Source organism: Branchiostoma belcheri, unplaced genomic scaffold (assembly GCF_001625305.1).
Source record: "Branchiostoma belcheri isolate BF01 breed outbred unplaced genomic scaffold, Haploidv18h27 scaffold167, whole genome shotgun sequence".
Classification (NCBI taxonomy): Eukaryota; Metazoa; Chordata; class Leptocardii; order Amphioxiformes; family Branchiostomatidae; genus Branchiostoma; species Branchiostoma belcheri.
This window is the reverse complement of record NW_017803124.1, coordinates 408,266-421,122: the sequence shown is the minus strand read 5'-3', so window position 1 is coordinate 421,122 and position 12,857 is coordinate 408,266. Positions and strand designations below refer to the sequence as shown.

General features: G+C 42.1%; 2 protein-coding genes across 7 annotated transcripts in view; both read left to right on the top strand.

Moving 5' to 3' along the window:
• Positions 1-12,857, top strand: part of LOC109466436 (C2 domain-containing protein 5-like) — a 46,360-nt gene that overhangs the window by 13,010 nt on the left and 20,493 nt on the right. For all 6 annotated transcript variants that reach the window (XM_019764155.1, XM_019764156.1, XM_019764158.1 and 3 more), the window contains exons 13-15: positions 2,098-2,186; positions 2,483-2,591; positions 5,004-5,118. In XM_019764155.1, the coding sequence (XP_019619714.1) occupies positions 2,098-2,186; positions 2,483-2,591; positions 5,004-5,118 (313 nt within the window). The remainder of the gene's footprint in view (positions 1-2,097; positions 2,187-2,482; positions 2,592-5,003; positions 5,119-12,857) is intronic.
• LOC109466441 lies at positions 6,489-8,133 on the top strand. Its single transcript, XM_019764163.1, has 2 exons — positions 6,489-7,417; positions 7,809-8,133. The coding sequence occupies exons 1-2, from the start codon at positions 7,019-7,021 to the stop codon at positions 8,124-8,126; spliced, it is 717 nt and encodes a 238-aa protein (XP_019619722.1). The 5' UTR covers positions 6,489-7,018; the 3' UTR covers positions 8,127-8,133.

Here is a 12,857-nt window from a genome sequence, read left to right as displayed (position 1 = left end):
TTTAAAACTGTTTCATTGACCATTCTGCATCGCATTTGCCTGGCGATTCTGATCCAAAACTTCATGCCGCTTTTATGACATGCTAATTTCCTCTTCATCATGTCTTCTTCTTCATGCTCTATTCATGCAGTGGAAGACACTGAATCACAAGTCTTTTCACCCCCGCCAAAACTCACCCTCACCACACCCCCTCCCCACGACTGCATCGTGTTTGTCACCGCCCCCTCTCCGCCTGACGCCGACCCTTTTCCCACAGTTCCTCTTCGCCGCACGCCCTCGCCCCCCGCGGCGGTCGGCAGGCAGTACTCCCAGCCCGTCACGCACAAGGAACGTACGCGCTCCTCCACCCCTCCCCTCCCCGCCGCTCACCGCCGTGTCTCCACGCCCTACTCCTACCTCTCCGGCTCCCCTCCCCTTGTTTCCGCCCGAAGGAAAGAATCTCTGTCGTCCAACTTCCGTCTGTACCGAACTGAGTCGTCCGAGTCTGACTTAAGCACAGGTGGGACCTAGACCCGTGCATGGTAGAGGCTTGGAATAAGCCAGGACAAAAGCCCACTACAAGAGACAATAAGTTATTATTATAAGTTAAATGCTGAAGAATATTGCTGATTTAAAGTGTGTCCCTATTTTGCACAATCTTACAACACAAGTTTCTGTTTGGGTGCTCCTGTAACTACCATCATATGTAGTAACTACATATTACTAGTATACTACATGTAGTTTGAACCTGGCTAAGACTTTTTGTGTTGCATTGTTTACAAGGTTCAATTTATATCTCAAACATTTAGACGACACACCTCGAGCTGCTGTGATGGGTACAGGCAAAGTCTAGAAGAATCACAGCCATCTTTCCAAGACAATTGTCTCTTGTACTGGGCTTTCCTGGTTCTAAAAGCAAGCTAGTAATAACCAGGTAGCATGCAGCAGACAGTTTGTTAAAGAGCATCTTGGGTTCCTGAAGCCAGCATGCAACTGTGCCTCCCCCACATGCCTACACTGTTCCTCTGTGTGCCTGCTGCACAAATCTACTTCATGTGGTCTCAGCAAAATGCACCTCTAAAAGCACTGCAAGTACATGTACACAAATTGCAAATGGCTATGCGTAGAAAGTGTTGCACCTGAGTGCATTAAGTTATCAGGGCTACAGTCAGAAAAAAACAACAACATTAATTTTGCCACATCAGTTTGAATGCTGTTAGAGATTGATTTCTTAAAAGCACTCTCATTATTGTTGGTATTGATGCTGCTTAAACTAGCTAGGTTCTCAGTTGGCTGTTTTAAAACCATGATTGTCAGTGGAAATAACATGACATATTGTTGTGTTAAAGATATGAGAAATTAGGACCTGGTCTTATGTAAGAAAATAAATTGTACCAGTATTGTACCATCAAATTTATGTCACAATTTAAGCAGTCTTTGACAACCCTGTGATGCACCAATTGCCAGTCTGAGAATGTCCCTTGTATTTGTGGTTTCCCTGAGCACCGACTGTGGTGTTGCTGTCCCTTGTGCTGATTGTCTTGTTGCTGTCCCTAGGACTGACCTTGCTGTTGCTGTCCCTACTACTGAAGTAGTTGTTCCTGTTCCTAGCACTGAAGTTGTTGTTGCTGTCTGTAATACTGAAGTTGCTGTTGCTGACCCTAATACAGAAATTGTTGATTCTGTCACTAGTATTGTAATTGTTGTTGCTGTCCGAAGTACTCAATTTGCTGTTGCTGTCCCAAGTACTGAATTTGCTGTTGCTGCCCCTAGTACTGAATTTGCTGATGCTGTCCCTAATATTGAAGTTGCTGTTCTGAAGAACAAACGGCACCCTTCAGCTCCACATGTTTTTGCCACTACCGCAGTAAAAAAAATATATTGCTGTCTCTGGTGCTGAATTGGTTGCTGTTGTACACCACTCGGTCTCATTGGATGGATGTCCCCATTGTCCCTAGTGCTAAGGTTACGGTACCACAGGTGTCATTGCCTTCCCCAGCTCAGGATGGGACATGTCCCTGGTGCTGAAGTTTGACTTGTTCTGTACAGCCTGTAGTGTAGAGTGTACATGTCCACTGTTGTGTGTCCTGAGTGTGGTGCATGATGTCTCTGTTACAGGAGGGAGTGTGGGCAGTAGTGGCAGCAGCGGGGGGAAGGCCACCATGATACAGAAGCTCATGTCCCAACAACCCAGCCTGGATGTCATGGTAAGGAAGCTCACAATCTTTCAGGGCAGATACCACCCTTACATGTGGTCATTGAAGGCTATAGTTGAATATGCTTTAACAAGGACTCATGAAAGTACTTTCCCATATTTATACCAGCTTTGCATTCCTGTGTTTTAGTTGCATTTTTATTTTTGCCCGGAATTTTTTTTTATTTGCCCGCGTGCACTAGTTTGAGGCTGTTCAGAGGATGTCATCCATAAAATTAAGTCAGTGTGGACTTAGACCATGTATGGTTGTGTGACAGGGGCTTGAATGATGTTATATTTCTCCATCAGGAGTACCCATTCTTCACCCTGCGGTCCTTCCAGCCTGGGTTCCTGCAGTCCCTGGGAGGAGTGGTGTCTGCTCGCTCTGTCAAACTGTTGGACAGGATCCACAACCCAGGTGGGGCATGGCAACACATCGACTAACAGAGAAAACCACAGCATTGTACGTTGTTGACAGCTGTACTGCTTTCCAACACAACAAACAAACAAACTCTTTTTGATAGGTGCAGTGTGGTCTTTAAGTTTCTCCAAGTGTGGCTGTCCTTCAATGTACAGACATGTGACCATGTCCTGACCAGTTGGTCATTCAAACCTGAGAAAGGCTTTAGCATGAAAAGTTGGGAATTTGGAGATACATGTACCTGCTTATTGTGTTGGGATCACAGTTAAGCTGTTTACAACATTAGCTTAAAAGAAAGCAATGACAATGAAATACAACACTTCCTGAAAATAGGCATTGTTCAATGATCAAGACGTTTGGACAAAACGTACGCTGATGTTAGGAACATCATACAATCATGTATCAATCATCCTTCCAGTTCCTGATTTCTGCAGCCAGATAATTAAATTGACTACGTGGCAGTGACGTCATGGCAAGCATAGCAGCCCGTTAAGAAACTAGCATGTTTGACAATTTTCAGGAACAGTACTTCCTTGTCATTTTTTCATGTCATCTTTAGGCCACACCAATTTAATTTGTTGCTTCTCGAATCGCCGTGTCCATTTTTTTCCAATTTGCAAAAAAAAAAAAAATTTTTTTTTGGTTCTAAATTAACTGCAAAATGTTCAATGAAGACATATTTTGTCCCCAATGGTTGAAAAAAGTCCTTTTCTTCCTGGTTCTTAAGTTTTTGGACAATATTAAACAATGCAATTTTGTTTCATTACACGTTCAAAATCTATTGTTTGATTATAAACCAGCCTGGTATGTTCACTTCATGGCTCATATTGTAACATTTCTGGCCATCATGGGATGTCTTGGCCTGTTTGTTTTTTTCGCCATGTCACTCCTGATTTTTTCTGAAATAATCTGAGGAACAACAAATTAAATTGGTGTGGCCTTAGTTCTGATATTGTACATTGGTTGACAATAATTTCTATTGGTATATTATGTACATCTTGCAGTATGGAATGCTGATTGTGTATTAGCTCAGAAGGTCCTTCTTGATTTTGTGGTTTGCTATGAAAACTTTAATAGCATGGCTAATATATATTTGTGGTACTTGTTTCGAGCATAGTTATAAATCTTGTGTTGATTGTTGTTTTAACTCCTAACCCAGAGACGACTTACTTATCAGCACTTAGATGAACAGTTTTTTTTGATATAATAATGGTTAGTACATGTATATCAATCAAGTTTGAAATCAATTCCAGCATGCAGTGACTAACGTTACGGTTACCCGTAATAACATATTTGTGTAAGAATTATGATGATACTGAAGCATCTTGGAGATTTTGTTTTGCATATTCTTAGAAGGAAGCAGATGTGATATGGAGAATGTTTTTGTCGAGAGAAGCCTGATTCTTTTTCCTAGTTAACAAAAGTTGTAACCACCACCTGTACATGTACCCTGTCCATTCTGTTTTGCAAGCAGTCCTTAAATCAAAATCAGGTAACGTGCCGGAAAGTTTTTCCAGGGAGTTGCTTTTCTCTTCCTTTTTCTCACTCTTCACTGTCACCTTGGTGGAAATTCTCATAGCATTAAGGATGGCAACGAGTTTCGGAGGAAAGGATTTTGTATGAAGTCGCTCTCATCGTTTTGAAGATTGTTAGAGAGGCTTAAAATATAGCTGAACAAGACACTACACTTGATATGGCTGATATCTATAAAAATCATATTGCACAGTTTTTGGTGTACACATTGGTGCAGTGTTCTAGCCAGCATCCGTCTAAATTTGACAGAATTTTGCTGCTCATGACAGACATTCCCTCTTCTTTGATGGACAAAAATCTGCATGTACATAGAAAGATATAGAATGTCATTAAACTAAGCTTAGTGTATCAGAAAAATTTCAGTGGCTCAAGATTTCAAAATTTTCCTGAGAAAGTATGCCCCCAGACCCTCCTAGGAGTCTGTAACTCCTTGTGCCTTCGGTGTCACGATGTCAAATCAAAGAAAATGTAGGAAAGAAAAAGAAATTTCAGGCTGGCTAGAACACTGCATTGAAGCCACGGCAAAAGTCATTTTCTTCACACTCTTAAAAAAAATGTCATGACAAGTTTCTTATACGATAGTCTTTCTGCAGGGCAATTCACAATTGGTTTCAGTGTCAAATGCCCTAAATCTCTGTTGGTGATCAGTCAGTCCTTAACACAGATGTGTACCTGCATGTTTTTCATTTCCGAAACCACAAAGTTTGTACAGTTGTTTTTTTTACCTTCTGCAAGTCAATTTTGGTCTTTGCTGTTAGAGGTTGAACATTTTGAGAGTCTTGCTATCCAACAAGACACTTTCTGTGCATGTACATGTAAATGAATTGCTGTTTTTATGTTTTCCCAACTGAAGTTAATGTCTTCTCTCACTTATAGATGAGCCTGAGACCAGAGATGCCTGGTGGATAGAGTTACGACAGGAGATTCGATCTCATGCCCACGCGCTGGGCTGTAATGCTGTGGTCGGGTACAGTGAGTCCACTAGTATATGGTAAGTTTTTTTTTGGCTGCCTTTCTAGGAGTTAGGTAGCTTGCTTTGTTATGATTTTTACCTCAATGACATGTCATGGAGGTTATATTTTCAGTTGCATTTGTCATTCTGTTGGTCAACGAGATAACTCAAGAACGGCTGGATGGATTGGTTTCAAACTTGGTAGGTTGGTAGGGTGTGGCGAAAACTGGAAATGATAAGATTTTGGGCCCCCTAGTGGCTTAGTAAAAATCATCTTTATTAAGTTTTTGACAAACATACAAGACGAACAGTTAAAACGCCCAGGTCAATCCCTTAATATAAGTTAATAAATTAGATATGAACTCACGGGACGCAAGGTAAGTATGCATGGGTCGGACTATCTTGACGCCAAAACTGCAGTTTAAAAATGGTGATTCATTAGGTCTATTCAATATAATAGAAACCCCAAACCCCAAGTTTTTGGCATGCTATAGAGGCTAGCCAATTAATATATACTGCCCTTGTCCCCACAGAATCTGCTTTGAGATTAGGAAAGGCCCTCCTACAATAAAAAAGAAACTCTTGAGAGTTAAGGGAGCTCAAGAGACACAGTTGTCAAAGATGAAGAAAGACTGAATATTATTAAATGCAGCTGCAGTCAGGACTTTTACTGTAGATACAGAACCTCCAAAGACCAGAATTATACCATCCATAATTTATGCACCATTTTTTAATGAAGAGATGGACAAACCGTTTAAAACATGACTTTTTATTATATATGATGACAAAATGGCATATCCTTCACAATGATCAGATGCATCTAAATTGGCCTCAATCAGTTCTTCTATGACAAATTCTGACACACCATTGTCTAAAATTGTATGCCCTTTAGTGTGATGATTTTACCTGTTCTATCAGAGTTCATATGAACTTTGGAATAGAACCGGTATTCCATTCGTGGTTATTTTGGGCCAAAAGAATAGAACAAGCTTCCATTTGAAGTCATCTGAGGTCATTTGGATGTTTCAATACAGAAATGTACTTACTAGTGGGGGTGGCGCAAAATATGTTTTCTTTTCTTTCGCTCAAAATTCACATGTATTGACATGGTCTTTATTTTGTTATGTACTGCTAAATAAATTGGGTGATGACAAGACGGTAAAAATTTCTATTCAACAAGGAAACGTGCTACAAATGTCAGCAAAAAGAGTCAACTCCCCTGCAAATGGTTTGCTCCGGGCACACTTGTGAGAATAAAACACACCTGGCAATACTTGTATCATGCTAACTGTGACATTATGGTGTCATAATCAATATGGAATGGTGGCTTCTGATTGGTCAACGCCACCTGGCTATATGATAATATGTACATAAAACCATGGCAGGTCCTTCCATGTAATCTGCAGGGCTCGAACTTAACGATGTCCCGATGTCCCCTGGCCACTAAAATTTCGGCCGGGACAACTGAAAAATCACTTTGGGACATTTTTGGGACACTGGAAAAATAACGAACATTCACAATCAGAATGTCAGCCGTTCATACGTTTGCCAGGCGCGCAACCCATTTTTGGGCCTCACCAAAAGCCGCCGAATTCGATATACACTCAGCTGAGCAGCGTGTGTGGCACCCGTGTACGCATGTGGCCACTATTTTGTCGCCCCGCCCATCGCCTTTGATCCATTGCAGCCCGCCGCCTTGGCGCCACTTTCCCACGCCAGTTCCCAGACATTCTATCCATGTAAACAACATTCAACCAATCACAGCTTGCATCCAATCAAGGCATCTGCCATATATGGCGAACTGTAACTGTTTAATGTTCGGATATTTCCGGAGATGCTCGGGAGATCAGCTGACAATGCCAAATATAGTGAACCGGCAAAGCTCGGGAATGTACGGTGTCTTTCGGTAAACTTCGCCTAGTTTCCCGCGAAATGACGAATGGAATGCCGAAAACAGCCGAAATCAGAAAATTTGAGAGTCATGGCCGGCATGGCACAGAGGAAAATTACCTCTTTTTTCTCCTCGCCGCGAGCGGACCCGGCGTCGAATGCAGTCAATGCTGTCGATCCTCAAAGACGTTCAGGATCATCTCAGTCTGACGGCGTGGTTTCAACAACTGAGAGTCAGCCTCCAGATCGTACGGCCGGTACGAAAGAGGGATGCGCCGACGGAAGGGGGGAGGGGGGCTTGATTCAGCCCGATTGCCAACCAGGGCCTTCAGACGCGGGAAACGCCAATGACAGTCCTACTGCTTCCAGTCATGAAGGGGACTCTGACATGTCTGATGAGTCTGAATCAGAAACCCTCACGGACAAGCGGCCTTCGAAGAAGTCTTCGGTAATTTAATTTTTTTTCCCACTCCAATATTATTGACAAGTACGTTAACGTTAAATATTGTCAAATAAATGTTTTTTCTTAACTTTAAAAAAAAGGAAATTTCCATACTAGTCACAGTCTATACATTTTTCATAGATTTAGTACCTACAATATAAGGCCTTGTTCTTTGACCTCAATCTAATTTCAATAAACTGTTGTAAATGGCCAAGGTTATTGTTCTTTTAATTTTGTGACTCAGTAAATGTGTATTACTGTTTGTATTTTTTCTGCTTTCTACAAACTTGTATGTTTTTATCTTTTTGTCAGAAATAAATTGATTAATTAATACATTGATTGAACTTTATCAATTTAGCTTCAATTGTCTTTATTTGGTACTTTGATTTCACTTTAGGACACAGTGCCACCTTCTCGGAAATACGAGGCTAAGAGGAAAGTGCCACCTTCTCGGAAATACGAGGCTAAGAGGAAACGATGCTTCTTGGAAAAGTGGAGGACAGATTATGACTTTGTTGACTATGATTATCAAGCAGAGATGACGTATTGCAAGAAATGTAGGGCCATGCCCACATTGGCAAAGGGCAATGCCCTATTCCACGGTGTAACTGGTGATAAGGTTCGAAGAAGAACACTCAAAATCCATGCCAAATCCTTGACACATGTCAGGATTTTGAGTTTACTGTTACAGCCAGAAGGGAATCTCGTGACCTGAAGGTAGACTGGAGAGCCTCTCTCAGCAACGAGATGCTGAACCACCTGCTTCATCTCCAGTCTGACTTTATTTGTTTCATACTGGAGAAGCCTCTCTCGCAACAAGATGAGTTCATGGGTATTAGTATATCTCCACTAGAACTCTCGTGCTCAAATTGTTCAGGTCTCCCAATTGTCCCCTGCATGAATCTCTGCCACAAGGTACAAGATGTAAGATGCATGTATTGCCGACTCACAACTACCTTCAGGTCACGAGATTCCAGTACTATATTATACTGCATGTATTACAATTCACAAATATTTACATTTACTAGACAAAAAGTTTTACATAAGAAAAAAAACATTTCTTTCCTTCCACTTGTAATGTGCAGGCTACAGCAAGTGGCCCCTGTAAAGTGTGCATACTGCATGCTGCACACTGCAGTACTATATTATACTGCATGTATTACAATTCACAAATATTTGCATTTACTAGACAAAAAGTTTTACATAAGAAAAAAAAACATTTCTTTCCTTCCACTTGTAATGTGCAGGCTACAGCAAGTGGCCCCTGTAAAGTGTGCATACTGCATGCTGCACACTGCAGTACTATATACTGCATCATGTATTACAATCCACAAATATTTACATTTACTAGACAAAAGGTTTTACATAAGAAAAAAACATTTCTTTCCTTCCTTCCTTCCACTTGTAATGTGCAGGCTACAGCAAGTGGCCCCCTGTAAAGTGTGCATACTGCATGCTGCACACTGCAGTACTATATACATGTACTTCCACTTACACAGAACATACACAAACAACATACACTAGTCTAGGTGCTCTGGCCTCCTCATGCGACGACCACTATTCCACCATCTCAAGATTGCAGCTTCAGCATTATACTCAGATACAGCATGCAGTATAGTACTGCAGTGTGCAGCATGCAGTATGCACACTTTACAGGGGCCACTTGCTGTAGCCTACACATAACAAGTGGAAGGAAAGAAAATGGAAAGAAAGTTTGACAAGAACTTTGGTTTGTCTTTGTTACATTTGTCGGCACAATAAACCAGCCAAGACAAGTTTCAATTTGAGTTGATTTTGTGTTTATTTCAATTGACAATTAGCTTACACAGCAATACTCAGCTTTATTGTTGTTGTAATACATACTTCCTGAAAACCAGTTTGGGACAGTCCATCCTCACTTTGGGACAGTTGGAATTTATTTTTGGGACAGTTCTGGGACAGTAGGGAAAAAAGTTAAGTTCGAGCCCTGAATCTGTAAGCAGGGTTAGATAAAATTACCGACCGACCAACCAATCAACCATCCCTGTTTATTGTACATCAACAATCAATAATTACCTTTTCTGAATCTGTTACGTCTTTCAGAGCCTATGGACGTCCTGAAAAACATAAATAAAAAATAATAAGAAGAATTATCAGGCATGAGCTGTGGAATAGTTTAATCAGACATGGTTTGTGACAGGAGCAATGATTGTCTGCCGCTTATTCTGATGGGTCCTTAAGCTGTGTCATGTTTACTGGATGGAAGGGTTTCAGGAAATAGTGAGGATACAATAAGTACCTGGAGCAGCCTGGCATATGAAGTTACACAAACGGTAGCAGCTTAAGTCGTTCCACTTGTCTTTGAAGGGTTGGGAATAAAGGACGCAATCTTCGTTGCTGCCCCCACCGTTGTTTGGTTCTTCCGGACTCCAGGAGCTGTACGGTCCAAGTGCAGACCCGTCCACCCACTCAAACCTTCCCTCTACGCGCCGATCGTGCAGGCCGATCCAGAAGTCACTAAAGCTCACGGACTTGTACAGGGAGATGAGGAAGGCGTTGGTCTCAGCGTCTCGGGGCATGGCGAGGGTGCCGCCGTCTGCACGACAGGCCGCGGCCGCATCATTGAAGGTCTTAAGTTTGTTGAAGGCCTTAAAGCAGATTTCATGCCACATTGTGTAACCTTCGGGACAGGATGCTGGAAAACAGGTTTTGTATAAAAAACATGCACAGGATGTTGAAAGTAATGAATTATAGGCTTCATCAACAATAAATCTACCCGAGAGGTTGTAGTCAATAGCGAATATTGTAACACATGCAAACACACACACACACACACACGCGCGCGCGCACACACAATACACACACGCACACACACACGTGCGCGCGCACACACACACAAATACACACATACACAACACACACACACACACACATGTACACGCATACACACACACACACACATAAACACCCACAACACACACACACTCGTGTCCCATATTACATCTTATCCAACTATTGATGGTGGTAAATAGACTAACATGAAGAGCCAACATAACAGCTGAAAACCAATTTACGTGAAGTCTCGTGAAGACGCTTCTCCAAGGTGGCGGTTTGGCTTCGCTTGTTGTCGTGTTTTGCGGCGTCAGCAGTGGTGCACAGTTGGCTTAAGTTGTCTTGGTCGCGCTTCAAGGTGTCAACAGTGGCGGACATGTCGTCTTTGTCGCGCTTCAAGGCGTCAACAGTAGCGGACATGTCGTCTTGGTCACGCTTCAAGGCGTCAACAGTGGCGGACATGTCGTCTTGGTCACGCTTCAAGGCGTCAACAGTGGCGGACATGTCGTCTTGGTCACGCTTCAAGGCGTCAACAGTGGCGGACATGTCGTCTTGGTTGCGCTTCAAGGCGCCAACAGTGGCGGACAGTCGTCGAAAGTCGTCTTGGTCGTGTTTCACAGTTGTTGACAAATGAGATATTTCCTAGAAACGTATTTACGTACATCAGAATACCGAACGTAAGGAACAAACATACCAAAAAAGCAGCAAATTAGTTTTTGTACCCTCTTAAAAAAACCAAATGAGACTTGGACAAAACAGCTGAACTATGTACAGGCTTTGTGGTACAAGACTGTTACCTGTTTGTTGCTGAACGTCAGAGGGGCGAGTCCCACGGCGACTAGGCTCAGTAGCACGGCGATGCTGGCGGCCAGACAGCTGCGGCGGGCGCAGAGGAAGCTACAGACACCACGGCGGCGGCTCGCTCCACCCGGATACGAGCGGTCTGGTAGGAAAAAATACTCCGCTCAGGTTATTGTTTACGTCAACATTTATGCAATGCCATATTGATTCTCAGTTTGAACAAATTTACAAATGTGATGAGTATGAAATACCCATAATTGACCACTAGGGTAAAATAATATCATACAATGTATTGTGTAAATCAGATCCTCATTTGCATAATTGGTGCCTGTTAATGTTCAAACTGCCATACATATGCTATAAAATGTATGTATAAAATTTCCATTATAAAAAGCAATTAGATTAAAGGATTTTCTCATTTCTTATGCATATTTAAAACGTCTTACCTGGCATGTCGGCGTACGTGTGGTCGAGTGTGTTTTCATCGTCGTTTGCACGTGCCTGGTGATCAGTCTGGGGTTGGTCCATGGGTGGGTCGTCTGGACGAAAAAAATGTAATGTAGTCAACTGTAAACAATATTGGTCATTTAACATACAAGATAGGGAATATAAACGATTTACCTGAACTAGAGGTGCTCATAGGGTTGAATATTTTCGCAGCAGCATTCGCAAGTGATCGCCAATACGGCTGCCGCATACCTGTGGCGCCTACAGAATTAAAAACAAACAAACTGAAATTTAAATGCAAACAAGCAAACAAACAAAGAAACCATTCTTGAATAATTTGGGGCCTTTAATACAAGGTAGAAGATGCAAAAAAAAAAAATTGAATAAAAACTGTAATCAATTTACCTGCATTTGAGACATATATAGGGTTGGGTATTTTGGCAGCGGCGTCCGCACGTGATCGCAGTGACTGAGGCTGCTGCATGGGTGTGGTGCCTGGGACAAGAAAATTTAATTAGTCATCTGCGAAAAATTAACACCAGTAAAATGAAAAACAAAATCATAAACTCTGTACATGATTTACCTGCATTGGAGACGTACATAGGGTTGGGAATTCTTGCAGTGGCGTCCGCACGTGATCGCCAATAAGAGTCAGACCCCCGCATGGGTCTTACACCTGAAAAATTCATACAGGAAGACATTGTGTTTATCTTTGCCTAATGGTCAAATAATTAAAACTGAGCCAGAATCATTTCAGAATTGAAAAAAAAAGTTATTAATATAAGGAATAAAAATACCTAAATGCTAGACAGTAATTTGATACGGGATGTTAATAGCAATATCCACTGTAAAAGGCAGGTATGAAAAGCGCCGGTTACCTGCAGATGTGTCCTGGTCTTCCAGCTGCTTGTCAGCAGCGCCGTTACCATGGCGGACACGCCCGCATGAACCACTCTGCTGGCCGTGGCTGTCGGGGCCGGAGACAGGCAGACGGACAGCCTTTCCCTGCCCGTCCATTTCGACCGTACTGTGCACACTGTACTGTCGCGCAGTGTATAACTGTTTTCAAAAATCATGAATATAGCAAATAGTACCTTAATTGGTCTGACTAAGTATGCTTACTTTTACCCTTATTTGGGAGAATGACGTGGCATCAGGTGATGCGGTGGCGTTTTGTTTTTCTGCAAGAGCCAGACTTATTTTCGTGGAAAAAGGAGTTAATCTGGGAAACATGAAAAAAAATTAAATCCATTTACACATACTTGAGAGCTCTTAATGTAGTCTCGTGACTTTTTCAGACATGTGCGCATTCACCAACGTTGCCATATACACATGCATGTAGCAGAGACGCCTGAGACACCCAGTTATAAATATAAATACCTTCTCT